The following is a 16,500-nucleotide window of genomic DNA, read 5'->3' as shown; positions in this document are numbered from 1 at the left end:
CATTAATTAACATAATGAAATTATACTTTTCTAATAGAGAAAACTTTCTCTGACTTTTTCCATATCCTGAGATGCATAATTTAGTTGTAAAAATGTAGATCTCGAGCCAAAGCAAACTATAAAATATCTGCAACAAAGTTAAGCATTTGAGTGATTGTTTTTAATTGCACAGGGGTCTTACCACATTAAAATGCTAAGTAGTTCCTTCTGAAATAGTATTTCATCAGTTGTAAAATGTTAGAACTGTTGAACAGAAGAAACAATAAAAACTTAGCAATAATTACTCATTTTCTCTAAAAAGCTTAGATGATGATGCCATTCATTAAAGTGAGGAAAATCTGCATATGATTTAATCCAATTACTTGCTCTAATTTCCCTTAAATTCTTCCTTTTTAAAATAGGAGCCAGCAACACAGCAGATACTTTATTCCAAGAAGTGCTGGGCCGCAAGGATAAAGCTGATTCAACAAGAAATGCACTCAATGTTCTTCAGCGTTTTAAATTTCTTTTCAACCTCCCATTGAATATAGAAAGAAATATCCAGAAGGTATAAACCTTTAAAAATACTTCTCTTTCTGCTGAAATTACTGTTACCTTTTAACAAATGTAAATGCTTCTTATTTGTTTTTTATTGTTGTTTTTAAGGGTGATTATGATGTGGTTATTAATGACTACGAAAAAGCAAAGTCGCTCTTTGGAAAGACAGAGGTTCAAGTATTCAAAAAATGTAAGATATGTATTGTATTACTTCTGTTTCTTCTCAACATACAAGCTAAAAAGCACATAGTAGTTTAAAGAGAGCTGTGGTTTGAATCCTTAAAAGTTATGTATATATAGGAACAATTAAACAATATTTCTAGCAGATCTTCTAAGCAATATATTGAAGTATATTCTTCAAAGTATGAAATCACAGCCAAATTTACTTATTAAGACTGGACATTTGGGGGGAGAAAAAAGAGTTACAATGACTAAAAATGGGACTGTGAATAGTTCTGACACACTGTTGGAAAGATTTCAAAGTATGATCTTTTTTCATAGATCTGTTGTATATGCAAATGTCAGGTTCATGTTTTAAATTTTTTCCATAATAAATCCAAAAGTGTCTGATGTCCTAGAAAAATAATGTAATTTTCAGTTCATGCTACTGCTGAAGACGCGGATTAGATTTATTTTCTCTCCTCACCCCTAGATTATGCTGAAGTTGAAACTAGAATAGAAGCTTTAAGAGAACTTCTGTTGGATAAACTCCTCGAAACTCCATCAACACTGCATGATCAGAAACGTTATATAAGGTAATCATTTAGCTTTTGTCTTCTTCAGATTTATGGTGTATATTTTAATGTTTCTTAAGTAGGGTAGTGACTATTTTTATGATAGTTTGAATACTGATTCTAAACCTGAAAGTAGATTATGTCATGATTTTATGAATCTATAATGATGTTTGATTGTTTATGGAGTGATTGAGATTGTAATTTTTAAAAATCATGAAGGTATGTTTAGATTCATTCCTTTTTCTAAATTATCTCATTGTAAACTATGTATGAAACAATCACTTACAAGATGCAGATCTCAAAAAGGACTGCATATTAACTTGTACTACATTTCAGCTTGGTGTTGAAATTGCATCATTTTGAGTCAGATAATAGAAAGGTTTTAATCCAGACTTGAATTTAAATTTGGTTTTGACTCTTTTACTGTTCATTCTAAATAATGAATTTCCTTTACATTTCATGAATGCTTACCAGTTCCCTAGTTTTCATTAAAATTCCTATATTTGCTTTCATTCTGAAAGGTTATGTCCAAGCCAGTGGTAGGAATACTAACATGAATTGGTTGGACCTTCTCCTCACGGTAGACCTTAGCCAGCTTTACAATCCTTGGAGAAGGATTTAGAGTTTAGAAACATTTGATGACTTTACTAGGAAGCTTTTGAGCCCTGAGTGTTAGTAGGACTCTCAGTGTGGCTTGATATTCTCAGTGATTTTTTCACTTATCTTAAAAGTTAGTATTCTTAGAAATGTGACACCCATGTGAAGTCTTCAATGCTTTTTGTACTCACCCAGCCCAATTTCACAGGCAAGGAGTGCTGGAGTCTTTTGCCCTTTTACTTTATATCAGTTTATGAGGACAGTGACCAGTGTGCATTTAGGTAGAGCCCTTCTCATTCTTCTAGGTGCCATGTAAATATTGCATATTTGTTAGAGTTGTATTTTAAGCTGAGTAGTGTTAAACATTTGTGTGTCTTGAAAAAGGCTACTGTTTCTTTCTATTTCAGACTTGAAAACCTTAAAAATAACTTACTTATCTAAGCCAAGTCTTACAAACTCATCTGCAGATTGTTCAGAAGAATGATCTGTATATGCTTCTGTGCATGTTTTTTGTTTTGTTCTGTTTTTTAAGTTTTTTTTCAGCCCCTTATCTTGAGATTTATCGAGTCTGTGAGACTATCCCTGTCTACATTAAAACAAACTTTGTTAATGTAACCAGATGTATTCCAAGTGTAGGACAGTATAATTCAGGAGAGCAAGAAGTATACAAATCTGAAATAATTTTGTGATAAAAAATTTTAAAAAGCCCAACATAAAAATCCATTAAATTAAATTCATTACTCTAGTTACGCTGATGTGATTATTCTAGTGTAAGTTTCCTGGATGCAAGGTGTGAAGAAAGCTTACGTGTGAGCACTTTGGTTAAATGAAGATATAAAAAATCCTAATTGTAAAATAATTTGCATAGAAAATGCTGCTTTTTAGAGGTTTTTTCCTTCCTGGATATGTTCCTTTTGTATGCCTCCAATATCTAAGGCAGGGCAAGATCTGAAATACTGTGCTCTTACCAATCCTCAGATACTCGTATATATCTATATGTGTATAGACATGTGTATGTATGAGTGTGTGTGCATATATACATATACAGACTTCATGATTAAGCTTCAGTCCATATTTTCCCCTTATTTTTACTGCATTTTACAGTGGTAATTTTTTTATACTTTTCAGAAACTGTTTAACATATCAGTGAACAAGCAAGGAGATGCATTATTTCCAATGCTAGTGGTATTCTTTTTTTTTTTTTTTTAACTTTGTATCTAAACAATGACTAAAGTCCCCCTAAATGTTGAGGAAAGACTTGAGCTCATCGTTTATAAATACCACCCTGTCAAAATGGTTGGTTGTGTAATGTTCTCATCTATCCCACCAGTTGTACTTTGACAGTTTATTTTGTTTGTGAAAGTACTGCAGACAAGGAAGATGAATTTTTGCAATGCAGTCCTAATGAACTTTAGGCATTATTATAGTAACATCAATTCTATGAAGGAGTTAAACATTCACTGCACTGCTTAAGAGAAGTCAGAGTACTTCATTTTATGCATCTTGAATTTTTGAATTTGTCCTGTGTCTCTTTAATGCAGAATATAATGGAGCACATCAAATAGGAGAGCAGCTGCTGTTTTTTGAAAATACTCTTTTGACAGTACTGTAGTCATGTAGTCATGAATGCCATACATTAGATTATGTTGCTTCTGTGTTCTCTTAGGAATCAAAAAAGCTGACTTCTGATACTCGTCTCTCCCCAAAGACAGAATGTTTGAGTTTTTTTACTTTCAGTAATTAAGAACCCCTGTCAGACAGCACAGAATGGTTGAGGTTGGGAGACCATCTGGTTGAACCACTGCTCAAGCTGAGACACCCTCTGGGCTACCCGGAACCATGTCCAGATGACTTTGGAGCATCTCCAAGGAGTGAAGCTCCACAGCCTCTCTGGGCAACCTGTTAATCCTTTTCATTACTCTATATACATAGAAGATAATACGTGCAAGCAGCTCCAAAAGTAATGACTCCTGGTTTTCGTATTGTCCTGTGGCTTCAGAAGTAGATGGTGGTGGTATGGCAATCCCACCAATGCTCTATTTGTTGCCATAAGACAGAGGGCAACAAAGAGGCAGTGTGACAGAATGGCATCTGACGTGGAAGTGGGGATGAAAGCACGAAGTAAAGGTGTGTCATTAGATTCCTCCATGTGGGAAAAAATGGCACCCATTGACATTCATTGATGTTCCTGAGTATTTCTGGAGAGCAAACAGTGGGTGTGAGCACAGTGAGGCAGTGGGAGATGCATTTCAGCAGTGGTCACAGTGAGTCACCTCCACTGGGACGGATTTTTGAGAGCACAGCATGCAGGCTCTTGTTTATTACTGGTGAAAATAGCTAATGGTGGTGACTGGTGAAAAACAGTGTTATGTAGATGAGAATTTGCTCTTTGTAGCAAAATAAACAGGGGAGGCATTACTTTTGGAGCAACCTGTGTATGTGAGTGTATGTGTGTATATATATACATATAAGATACACTACCACAGTGTGTGTGCATCCTAATGGAGAATAAAAAAACCACAACCAGGAGCTTAGTTTACATTTGCCTGTGCACATCTGTGCTAGGATTAATGAGCCACCAAAAATTAATTCCTTCTGTACTTGCCTGTTCCAACTGAGACATGCAAAGTGGGGAGCAAAATACCATATTTTATATGCTTGAGATGTCATTAGTGGTTTCAAGTAAAAAAAGAAATACTGATCTGCAACTTTGACAGATAAAGGTCTTGGTTACCAGAGAACGCTTCTAGAGGCACGACAGAAAATACGTATTAATCTGATATTCAGTAGATATGCTTTTGATTATTATTATAAGAGTTTTTTGCTGAAATTTTGCTTCACTAAATTAGGAAGCGAGAATGCAAAGTTCGCATTTGCATTGGGTGCAAGTTCTTGAATTTTTAAAATTATACATCTGTGTATATGTATGTGTATAAATATATATAAAGATATTTCTGTTTTAATGAAGCCTTTAGTGCGTCAAGTCAGAGCTGTGATTTTTGGACTGGATTTTACAGATATCTTTCTGATCTTCATGCGCCTGGGGACCCTGCTTGGCAGTGCATTGGTGCTCAGCATCAGTGGATTCTACAGCTCATGCACAACTGTAAGGAGAGCTATGTTAAAGAGCAAAAAGGCAAGGATATGTTTTTATTATATATGCGTGTTTGACACTTAGGAATTTGGCATTGCCTTTTCTTTGACAAGTTATAGTGTGTGAATGACACTTTTTTTTTGTTCTCTGCTTAATTTTGATAGCTTTTCACAAAGCTGAATTATTTTTTTTTCTTTATTATAAAAAGAAAGTATCTGTTGGAATTTTGTTTTTGTTTAACTTAGAACATGTAAGTTTCTTAAATGGGAAAAGCATTAAATTTCAATCATATATCTGAGGTTTACTGTCCTCTGGAAATATTACTAGAAGTTCACATTAAATCCACCATTATATATTTCTTCTTCGTACTGTATGCTGATAGTGTATGGTTATGGAGGACATTGAAGTACCATATGCTGAAGTATTATTTCTTGGTATGCAGTAAATGATGACACAGGGTTCTCTTATTCTTTTTTACCAGTGCAGTTTCAAAACTGATTCTTCTCATTCAGGCACAGACCTGTGAGATTATCTTAAGCATTCAGTTTGTCCATTTTACATTAAGAGCTATATGAATACTTAGTTGTATTCTGTCTAGTTTTGCCAGTGTTGTTCCTTGAAGAAATGGACCCTCATATATTTTTTCAGGTGTGGCAGCAATTGAGCTCCCAGTCATAAACCATCACATCTTTGTATTTTCAAAATGGAATAGGTAGGCAGGAGACTATCTGGTGTTTCTAGTAGTAAAATTTGTAACCTGGATTAGAAAGTGAAAATACTGTATTGTTTCTCAAGAAGTCTTAACAAGTTTGCTGATATTCCTGAAATGAGTATGCTTATTGGAATCTGAGGTGGCTTGTAGGTAATTCCCATGTTTAGTGTTGTTGCTGTGTATCCCAAACCAAGAAAGGTGTTCTCTTCTGAGAAGCACAAGAGTTTTACTTAGAGCTGTGGCAGATAAGTGCTGTGAAATTAATTGCTGCAGCATGCTTACACTTTCTTCTTAAGCAGAGATTATGACTTCAGGTGTAGGGTTCACAGGGTGCTTAACACCCTTACTGACAGTGATGTCAGTAAGTTATACCTTACAGTATGCACGTACTTTTTTTCTATAAAACGTTATTGAATGCTGTGGGACCTGCTGGGATGTTAGGCTGATTTATTGTACTCTTAGTCAAAATCCAGTACGTTTCCAAAACTTCACCATCCTTCTCAAAAACCTGAAGGACCCTGCAGTATATATCTATCAAGGGCAAAATTCACAAATGAAAACGGCCACTGTTGATGATTGTAAGCTTTCTTTTTCTCCTTTCAGTTGCAAAACAGTATATAGAAATCTCTTAGCTTCTTAACAAGAAAAAATAGGGGCACAAAAATGTTAAGTACTTGCAACTTCTTTGTTGTAGTAGTCTACATAATGTTGATATGCGTGCTCCAGTAATTAATCAAAAAATGGATCTAAATTCCTTGGCTTGTCTTGAAAATCTTAACCTTTTGGTGTTTTTCTTGCAACAATTCTGCTTACCTCAGCCTTAATATCAAAGGAACTTCTTATGTTAGCAGCTTTGTTTGGCTCACAGATGGAGGAATTTGCATAACTTGTCTGCCCAGTAAATGCATGTATGAATAGTTAGTATTTGCATGAAAAAAATGCTAATATAGTATAACTTTTATTAAAAAGAGCTAGTACCATTTAAATAGTTTCCTTTCATCCTTTTCTGTGGTCCTTAGTGATGTACTTCTTGCACACATTTAAAACACTCAAAAATTGATCCTGGTTCATGGTATTCCCCGTTCAGTATCTATTTGAGCAGAGGTAAGTTGCTAATCTTGGTTTCTTCTTTCCATGGATCTTTAATTTTAACATACATCAGAGGGGAGAAGGCAAAGAGGAAACTTGGAAGAGTTGGTGTTAACTGCCAAGTAGAACAGTGCTGACTGTGATCTGAGAAATGGAATTTATTTTCATCTACTTTCACTGATGTATAATTTTCTAGAAGGATAAGAGTGTTTTTTCACTCAGATGTCAAATTGGTTTCACATGACTTTGAGGACTCAAATCAATTTGAAGTCCGAAATGGGCTTTATATATTTACAAACTCAGAAGTTGTTTTTAAGACATAGCAGTAGTAAATTTGCAGACTAGCCTGCTCCTTAAAGCATGCTTCCTGAAAAGGTTTTGTTCATCAAGCATTTAGAGGAGGAGGTAGATCATAATGTTGACAGTCTCTTGAGAAATGAATTAGATAATTTTCTATATTTCTCTCCTCAACATGGATAATGTACTTTGTTTCTAACAGATGGTGTATGCTAGAATATGTGAATAGTCCCACCTTGAACGAACCAACAGTTGTGGCTGATTTTAGCTGTTTTTCTCCAGACTGTGAACCTGTTGGTTCAAGCTGGCTGACTCAAAACTCTTCAGTAACAGATTGTATCTATTTATGCATTTGTATCCATATGTTGTTTTTATTTTTCAGCTTTCAGTTGAGTTTGTGCCAAATAATTTTGCTGCTGACTTACTAGTTTTCAAAGCAGACCAGAGCTCTAAGTTGTTACACATGATGAATTTTACTACCTGAAATGGATTTGGAATTAGACAAGAACCTTTGCTTTTCTTACCTGGAGAAGCCTTCTATTAACATTCCTGGACCAGAGTTTAGTAGCAAATTGTGAGATACCAAACGTTCTCGAAGAATTTGTTTGTGGGTCATGATGCACTTGGGAAGGGATGGCTACCATTGCAATTATTTCCTAAACAGGCTAAAAAACAAAACTAAATGCATTCTAAAGAGAACTCAGTCCAAATATACTCATCAGTAACAAGCTAACAATGCATTCCATGTTATTTACACACTACCAGAGGATGATCGTTGCAACTTAATATATAGATTTTTCATACACAGAAATAGGATCTACTCCTATCTTCTCTAAGAGATTGTGTCACTGTATCATCTTGTCTGGGCCACTGGTAATGGCAGTTAAGACAAAGCTCCAGTATTGACAAGAAATAAATTTACTTTTCTATGCCCCATGGGTTCATTACCTTTGTCTGATGACTGCCCTCTTGTTAATGTATTTTCAAGGCCATCCCAAGCAAAAGTAGGGAGTGGAGTGAGCTAACATATGCTGAGACAGTTGAAAGTGCTGACAGGAAACTGCAAATTAGATTTAAAATATATATGTAGATACCAGAATAATATAAATAGAAATATACTTACATCTCTAACTGTAAATCTTTCACACTCAGCAGTACTCTCATATGTAAAATAAGAATAGAACAGCCTCTGTGTTTGTCTGCTATTAGAGATTAACTCCATTTTGTAGAAAATTCTTACAGTTGTAGGCATGTGAAGTTTCTTAACAGAGTGCAATCTCTAATGAAGCTTAACATAAGAAAATGTTGCAAATTTACAGTGCTATAATGGTCTTGGTGATCATTGTTGGAATTTGTTTCTGGTGTTAGCAAAAGTGCCATGTGTTTCAAATTCTGTTTTTAGTTAATCAGTTAATCCAGCTTGTTCTAGTGTTACATCCAAAACTTGAATGGTATATAAGGCTTTGCTAAATTTTGGCAGATAATTCGTCAGCATGCCTCTAAGACTAGCAACTACCAGCAGCAAATTATTCAATCAGATTTTTCCTTTGATTTTAATTGACAGTTACTAACTGTGAAATGCACAGCAATCTAATCATTAGCTTATTGGTTGTGTTTATTTCGAACATCTAAATAGGATGAAAATGTTATGTCAAATGTACAAACAAGTTCATAGCTGTATTAGCATTTTGGAGAAAATTTCCCTTGAGGAATATCCATGTATGGATATTAGTATACTCTTCCCTTTCAGCCTTAAACACTAGTGGTTTGATTAGTCCTGTGTTATGTGGACTTCATTACATACTCTGATATGACAGTTGTTACTCACACATCTTTGCTTTTATTCTATCTCCTCCCCCATGTAACCATAACACACTTTCTCATTTGTGAAATAAGTAATGCACACAAAAGATGCTTGTATTATGAGAAACTGTTGAAATACAAACCCACGTGTTGCAAGGAGTGAATATGCATGTATGACAGCAGAGGAAAATTTCTTCTGCTCTGGCATATGTGTAGCTTGGACAAAAAGAGAGAAACCCAACAGCAAAAAATCAGTGGAAACGTTAAGCTGTATGGGCAGTGCCCAGATCACAACACTCCGATGGTGGTGTCCATATTAAAGCAGTCTTCTCTAATACTTAGATTCTTTCATAAAAGATGCAGCTATGGACATGGGACATGCAACTGCCTGGAGCTCTAGCTGCAGATGTAACGAAGCTTGCAAATACAAAGATTTGTATATTTTCTACTTAATGTGCCTGGTTTGCTAATGGGATAGGTGCTTGTGTTCTTTTGTTGTTATTAAAGCCATTTTTTTATTATGGCTGTGAAGTGATTTCATGAAGCAGTGATAGAGTCCATTTATAAATCTGATTGCTATCTGCTATTGCTGCCCACTGAAAGAAGCAGATAAAGCTGGTTTGCTGCTTTTTACTTCATACGTAGTTGTTTGCTAGGGAGATGGAGATGAGACTAAAACTTTTCCTAAAAAGGAAAAAGAATACTTTTGATGGCTATGAATATAAAATTTAACACAGAGAAACACTGTGCTCACTCAAAGCACAATTTCTAATATGTCTGGTAAGAGGTATGTGGATGACAAACTGAATTGTGCTGGTAGTATTTTGTGCCTTTTATTGGCTGAAGCCTGAGTTGCTTCTTCTGAGCTTTGAACTAAGACTTGGAGAAGCTTGAGGACTTTCAGACCTGGTATCTGGGTATGAGACAGTTTCCTTCAATTAAAAATTTTTGTATTTGTGACTTTAGACTTTATTTGGCAATTCCCCTACTTTTTGGGCATAATTTTAGATCTTTAGTATGGTGCATGCTTTTCAGACTTGTTGGAATACAGGAAACCTGGAGGATATAATAACGTAAAATGACATGAAAATAAATGTAAATAAATGAGGTTTAGTTGAAAATCTGCCTGGGGCACTAGGCGGCTAGCCAAAATGAATCAAGCAATGAGATTCATACTGTGAGTACCAGAAAAAGAAGCTATGGAGGTTGGACCATTTCCTGTGTGGCCAGTGGTTATTACTTAGACTTCAATATCGGCTGGACAGGTTCCGTGATCCTGTGAGTTAAAATGGATAGGGACTTTAATTCAGTTATCTTCAAAGTGACTGAAAGCATCTTTTAACTGGTCTTTTTAAGATATATGCACTAAGATTATATATAAGCTGTCAGTACCCTTAAGTAACTAAACCTGTGCATGGAAACACTAACACAGTGGGAGGGTGATCTTTCTACTGCCCTTGAAGCTGCAAAACATACAGCCTTTTGATGTTCCCAATGTGGAGGTAGTTCTTGGTACTCAAGTATAATAGTTCAGTCGCAGTGATGGGTTTTTGTTGTTCTGACTGCTGAAAGAATGCAGTCTTTGCAGCACTCAGAATACTGTACAGGGAAGTGCATCTGTGCCAGGTTAACAGCAGTTTATGTAGTGTGAAGAAGGGAGATGGATACTTAAACTGCACTGGTCTGTCTTCTGTGCCATACTGAGATTCTATTTGCCACGCAATGAATGATCTATCTTTGTTAGATCAGACAGACCAGCAAGGCTTGTGTCAAAAGGGCCTTTTCAATTTGTTATCCTAGCAGCTGGTTCTCTTCCATTGCCTTTGCTTACTGTACATCTGGAAGAAGACTTCTTGCAGCTGGGAACCATTTCGTGTCTAAACTACATCCCCTGTCTGTAGCAGAAACACTCTTTTGACAGCAGATGTCAAGCAAACCCTTAATGGGTTATTAATTAAATTTTAAAAATTAATCAGTACAGAATTTGACGCCAGATTTGTTTTTGTCCTTTACCCCTGTATCTGTAACTTTGTTGTTGTTTAGATTTTCGTTGGGAATTGCAGGGTGGCATTGCTCTTTATCCAATACTTTAAATATTAAGAACCTATCCTGCAGATATTAAATACTGTGATTAAAAAGAAGCACATGTCGTTTAAAAGCAAAGCTGAAAAAAATAGTACCGCTGAAGCTAAAAGAAGCTGTCTATTCTCTGGCTAGAATTTTACCTTGGTGTTTTGAATCTTTTAAATCATTACACAGGAAATGAAGTAGAAGCGAACTGTTTTCAAAGTCAGTGAAGATCATAGTGTCCATTGGAGCTAGTGTAGTAAAATGACATCACTTTGTTTATACACTGAGCTTGAAGTATTTGGCTTCTGCTTCAATGTAATTTGGCCTGCAGGACTGACAATAAGTTTTGCCCTTAGGTTGTGAAATACTTAGAACACCACTCAAAATAACAGTACACCCAATTGCCCTTTTTTGTGGTGAATCAAAAAATGGTTTCATTCTACAGTTGGGATAACAAAGACTAGCCTGAAGATTAAAAAAAAAAAAAAAATTAAAAACTGATCATTTTTAAATGTGTTCCCAAAATATTCTTTCCTTAAAATGAAGCAATTTAATCTTCACACACTGCTAGTAATGCTAGTAAGAAAAGGGTTCTCAAGGAAAAAAAGAAAAAAGAAAATGCAGTCATTCATCTGCTAAGCAGGTTAATTTTTAGGTAATTTCTTCTGCTTGCCTAATTTCTTGCCCAGACAAATTGAAATTCTCTCTGCGGCGTCCTTGAAAGGAATCTTATCCTGGTTGTGTCAGTGCAGGCTCCAGGCACGGCGTGTTTGGTCAACAAGCAACAGTGGGTGGTCAGGCTGCAGCACAGGACAAGGGCCCGCTGTGCGCAGGAAAAAATGTTCAAAGGTGTTTAAGGGTGGTAAGGAAGTCGGCCGCCCTTCTGAGCGTCCGGAGGCTATAGATCAGCCTTCCCTCACCATTGTGGCCTGTGAGAAAATTCACTCCCAGATACATAATGGATGAAAGAATACAGTAACTGCATTCACCTGGTTGCACATCTGTAGGGGCTTTTTCTTTCTTAATCTTGCTCATATGCATGCTATGTGTGTACGTTTAGTCTGTGTAATGACTGCTTGTTTGACTTGCCCTGGAAAATCACGTTGACAAATGACACAGCCCGAGGTTGGCAACTTGTTAACGTTCTTGATTGTCGCTGCGAAAAGTGCTTTGTGTAATCCTCTGTTAGTCAGTATCTTCTGCAAAGATTTTAAAAACCTTTTAAAAACCTTCAGCTGAGTGGTATGGATGTGGCCGGGTGGCAGCCAGAGGTAGGATTCCCCCCCGTGCCCCAAGGAGCCCATTCCTCTGAGGTGGCTGATGGAAGCAGGCAGAGCCATGGCATGGCAGCTCTATGAGACCTCATTACAATTGGTTTTGTAATTGTTTAGTAACACAGAAGTCAAGCTCCTTTTAAAGATTTCGGTTGTTGAGCATGAAAAAGTCTTATTTGAGGCAGATTTCACGCTAGTCATCTTTTATATCAAGGCTGCAGCACGCTGCATGCCGAGAGTGTGCAGATAGCATGCACAAAAACTCAAGGTGTGTGCATCAAGCACAGATGCATAGTACCCTGTATCAGATCTAGCTCTGATAAACTTGGAAAAAGTGAAAATATAATAAAAGAGCTCAAAACGCATTGCACTTGGATTTTGTTTTATTTGAGATTCTTAAGCTAGTGACATCTTATTGCACTAGAGCAGAGAGGTCTGAAAAAAAACACTGTTCTTTTTATCTCACGCAGTATCTGAATTACTTGAATTTTATTCTACATACGTTGTGCACAAAAAATTGAAGCCCAGTAAAATTCCTTAAAAAGAAAAATTGAGGCAATGTTAACGTCCTTAAAATGTATTATTTGATCTCACAATTTTACAGTTGTAAACGTAATAAGAATTTAATGATACTTCTGGTTCATTGTGACTGTTTGGTAGGAGAGGAGAATGTAGTACGCTTGTTTTTCCTGTGTTTCCTTGGTTAAATATACACTTGTCGTGGGAGTCAGACAGATATACCCATGTAGATGCAAAAAACAACAAAACCAAAATTTCTGTAGCTTCAAAGACGTGGCATAATTTTATAAAACAAATGTCAGGCAGAAATGTGTATGTGATATCCTAAAAGCTATTAGCACAATAAAGAGTTAATTTCTTAAAACTTGAGATTGTTGCTATCCTATATTCAGGAGCTAAGAACGTAGAAATACCATACAAATCAAAAAAAAATGAAAAGCAGTATATTAGTATTTGAGTAGTTCATTTAACTTTATAAATATTATTGTCTACAGTCCACACTAATATTAATTCATTGCATTACATTATGCGGCTAAGCTTAAGCTCTTGGCTCCAGAGAAGGAATGAGCTGGGTTGGGAGAAAAAGTGTTTGTAAGTCGATTCCCACTTTTTTTTTTTAATACAAGATTTATGTGTTAGTGCGTAGTCTTCAAGCGCTATCTTCTGGTCCGGTGAAAACAAGATCAGCTTTGCTAATGTAGTCCAGATGTTTATTAGTCCTGAGGGTATATGTGCTGTTGTAGTTCCCTGCTGCTGTGCTATAGTTGCTTGTAATGCTAGACAACCAATTAAGAAATTAGTTCATGTTAAACTTTCTTTTCCTGGTAAGGCTGCAAACTGATGATGTGGTTTTTCTGGTGGAACAAGAGAGTATTCTTTACGTGTTTTCTGTTCCTGGTGAATAGGTAGAAACCGTTTGGGCAGTGTGGGGTTAATATAGCAGCAATACAGGATTTTTAGGTTTTTAGCTCCCTCAGACAAATGGTTTTAATTGAACTAATTCACAGTAAGATGTTTGGGTAAGTGTATCTGTTTTTCTTAATCCTGACGTCTAACTGGCACTGTCATTTTTAGAGACCATCTGTTTACAAGAAATTCCTCTTATTAACAAGGTGTTTGAAGGGTGAGAGTATAAATCCTATATGAAGACATCAAAGAGGGAAGCTTTGGTGTATCTTGCATTTTTCTAAATGCAGGTTTTGTGAAAATAGGATTGCTACTTTTTGATTTAGAATATAAAATAGGCATATAAATTTACTTCTTTTTTACTAGCAGTGCCTCTGACAGTTCTCATTTGTCTTTACAGACACATTGTGGTGTTTGTTTGTTTTTTCAACCTAATAAAATGTAGATATGTTGAATCTCAGAGTCATGTTTTTATGGAAACCAAAGAACTATGGGAGACACTTAAAACTTCTCAAAGTTTTCTATATTTTTCTTTTTATTCTGGATAGAATCTCTGCAAGTTACCAAATGCATAATTGCTTTTGTTTGGTTGTTTTGCTTCTGAAAGCTAGAGAGAAATAAATTTGTTTTGCTTCCACTTCATTCTGCAAGGTTGCTGAAATACTTTCTCACAAATTAATTATTACATTTAAGATATGTTTTAGTAATCATATTAAATCCAAATGCAGACCTTCTGCAGATCTGTGTTGTATGGACAGTTGAATAGTACTAGTTCATAATTAACGATTTGCATTTGCAAATTACGTTGCCTACTTTTAAAACTTCTGGTAGCTTTAGTTTTTTCCTTCCTCATTACTCTCTGGTTTTAGTTGATGCAGAACAAAGTCTTTTCCCCAGTTCTTACCGAAGCTCACAATAGAAATTGCTCATGGTGCCACTCACCCACTGCAGCAGATTCCTCATAGCTGAAAACTCACTGATTTTAAAGATGTTGTAAATATAAGACAGTTGTAGTAAGCGGAGTTATATAGTCAACAGAATGATAATGCAGACCAAAGATAGCTGGATTCGCCAAGTCGATTAGAGCAGTGGGGCAGTTTTTAACTGCGGCGAAGGAGTCAATTTGCTGAGGTGTTTTATAGTGTGAGCAGTGAGGAGATGAACCAAGGAACTGACCGATAGCCCTGTAATGACAGCGCCGCCTTGAGGCCACACGAAATTTCTTAAAAAAAACACTGATATCAGAGGAGGAAGAATTCTTTTCAAAAACAGCTTTGCAAATTTGCAATAAGCTTCACAATGCTTAAATTGTTCTTTAAACCCCAGCTGCTGAAATAAATTGGCTCGCTGTTATCTTCACCGCTATACTGCTTTGATAGTAGCATAAATTCAGAATAAATAAACTTCAGATCTGTTTCATTTTGTGTTACTCTTGAACCTGTGCACAGTAAAGTTAGAGCTAGTGCTTTTACTCTGTGGCTTTCCGTTATTTTAGGTGAATCTAGGTATTGATGGGAAAGCTAAAGCAGTGTAAACTCAAACTCTGAGATTATCACTCTAAAATTCATTATGAATTGTGATTAATTTCAGTGGTGTACACCGCAGCATTTTTGTGGTTACTTTCAGAAATGCGTCTGTAAAGTGAAATGCATAAAGCAGCAATTTAGACTTAAAGAGAAATACCAATAGTACTTTGATATGCTTAAAAAAAATAATAATCATGGTCTTCTCATTATGATATGGCTGTTTTCCAAAACATTTATTATCCTCCAAGTATCTGCTTCTATCAAGCCCTAGATCATTGTCTAGGGCTAAGTTACAGTGATCTACATATGGACAGATATTCTAGAAAATAGAATTAGTTGAAAACAGTAACTCTGGTATCTGCAAAATATTGTGTATATGTACAGGATGATTATAGCCATACACAAGAACACAGTGCTGTTAATTTATCTGCTTCATGATGGATGGACTGTTACTACCTGCATTCTGTGCAGGTCACATATTTAAGAAGCTGTTTGAATACTCTGCCCTTTACAACTTAACTAGCACAGGAAACCTTTACTGTCAAAAAGTATATTCAGTCATGTGCCATGAGAAAGTGTGTGTCATGTCATTAATGTCATATGAATACATATTTATCCATGGCTTTCAAGCAATTATTGTAGGGCCTTAGCTGTAAAAACTGAGAGACATACAGACCAAAGAATATTTCTCACTTGATACTAGTATTTTTGGCTTTGTTAGGAGAGTCAAAAGCAGTGTTATTGTATAGCAGTGATGTAGATGACATTCTAAGCAAGCAGGATTGGTTTTGCTAGATAACTTTAGTCTTGTATCACTTCCAAATAAAATTAGAATTAATTTGCATTTTCTTATCATTTGATGCGCGAAATCATTATTACTGCTTTTTTTCCCTTCCTTTTTAGGCACATCATTGCTCCACAGCTCCATGCTAGACCTGGACAGTGATGTGCGTCCATCTCCAATTGGCCATCTCAGTCAAACTGCTTCACTGAAAAGAGGCAGCAGTTTTCAGTCTGGCCGCAATGACGGTAGGTGACTGTTCTATTTGGAAACATGTACCTGCATTTACCTATGTCCACTATGTTGCACAGTCAGAAAACAAACTGAAACCCCAAATCTGTGTGTATATTGTGTAGGTTTGTTGATAACAAATCTTTCCAGTCACCTTTATTAGTGTTACTGCCACAGGTTGTATTAGATCTCTTTGAAGACAAAGCTTTGGAGGTAAATTATGAAACTTCACTTTCAATGTTAAACATTGGGAACTCATGCTTCTTCCTTCTCTTCCTGTCTTAGCATTGCTTACCAAGGGGGTCTTCTGATTTTTTGGGTTGGTTTTTT

General features: G+C 36.0%; 1 protein-coding gene across 1 annotated transcript in view; it reads left to right on the top strand.

The window, feature by feature from the left end:
• EXOC2 (exocyst complex component 2) overlaps positions 1-16,500 on the top strand; it is a 117,457-nt gene that overhangs the window by 37,958 nt on the left and 62,999 nt on the right. The window contains exons 7-11 of the mRNA XM_003204773.4: positions 402-547; positions 646-727; positions 1,190-1,292; positions 4,886-5,004; positions 16,062-16,187. Of these exons, the coding sequence (XP_003204821.1) occupies positions 402-547; positions 646-727; positions 1,190-1,292; positions 4,886-5,004; positions 16,062-16,187 (576 nt within the window). The remainder of the gene's footprint in view (positions 1-401; positions 548-645; positions 728-1,189; positions 1,293-4,885; positions 5,005-16,061; positions 16,188-16,500) is intronic.

The sequence above is a fragment of the Meleagris gallopavo genome, chromosome 3, assembly GCF_000146605.3.
Source record: "Meleagris gallopavo isolate NT-WF06-2002-E0010 breed Aviagen turkey brand Nicholas breeding stock chromosome 3, Turkey_5.1, whole genome shotgun sequence".
NCBI lineage: Eukaryota > Metazoa > Chordata > Aves > Galliformes > Phasianidae > Meleagris > Meleagris gallopavo.
This window is presented reverse-complemented; position numbering and strand designations above follow the sequence as displayed.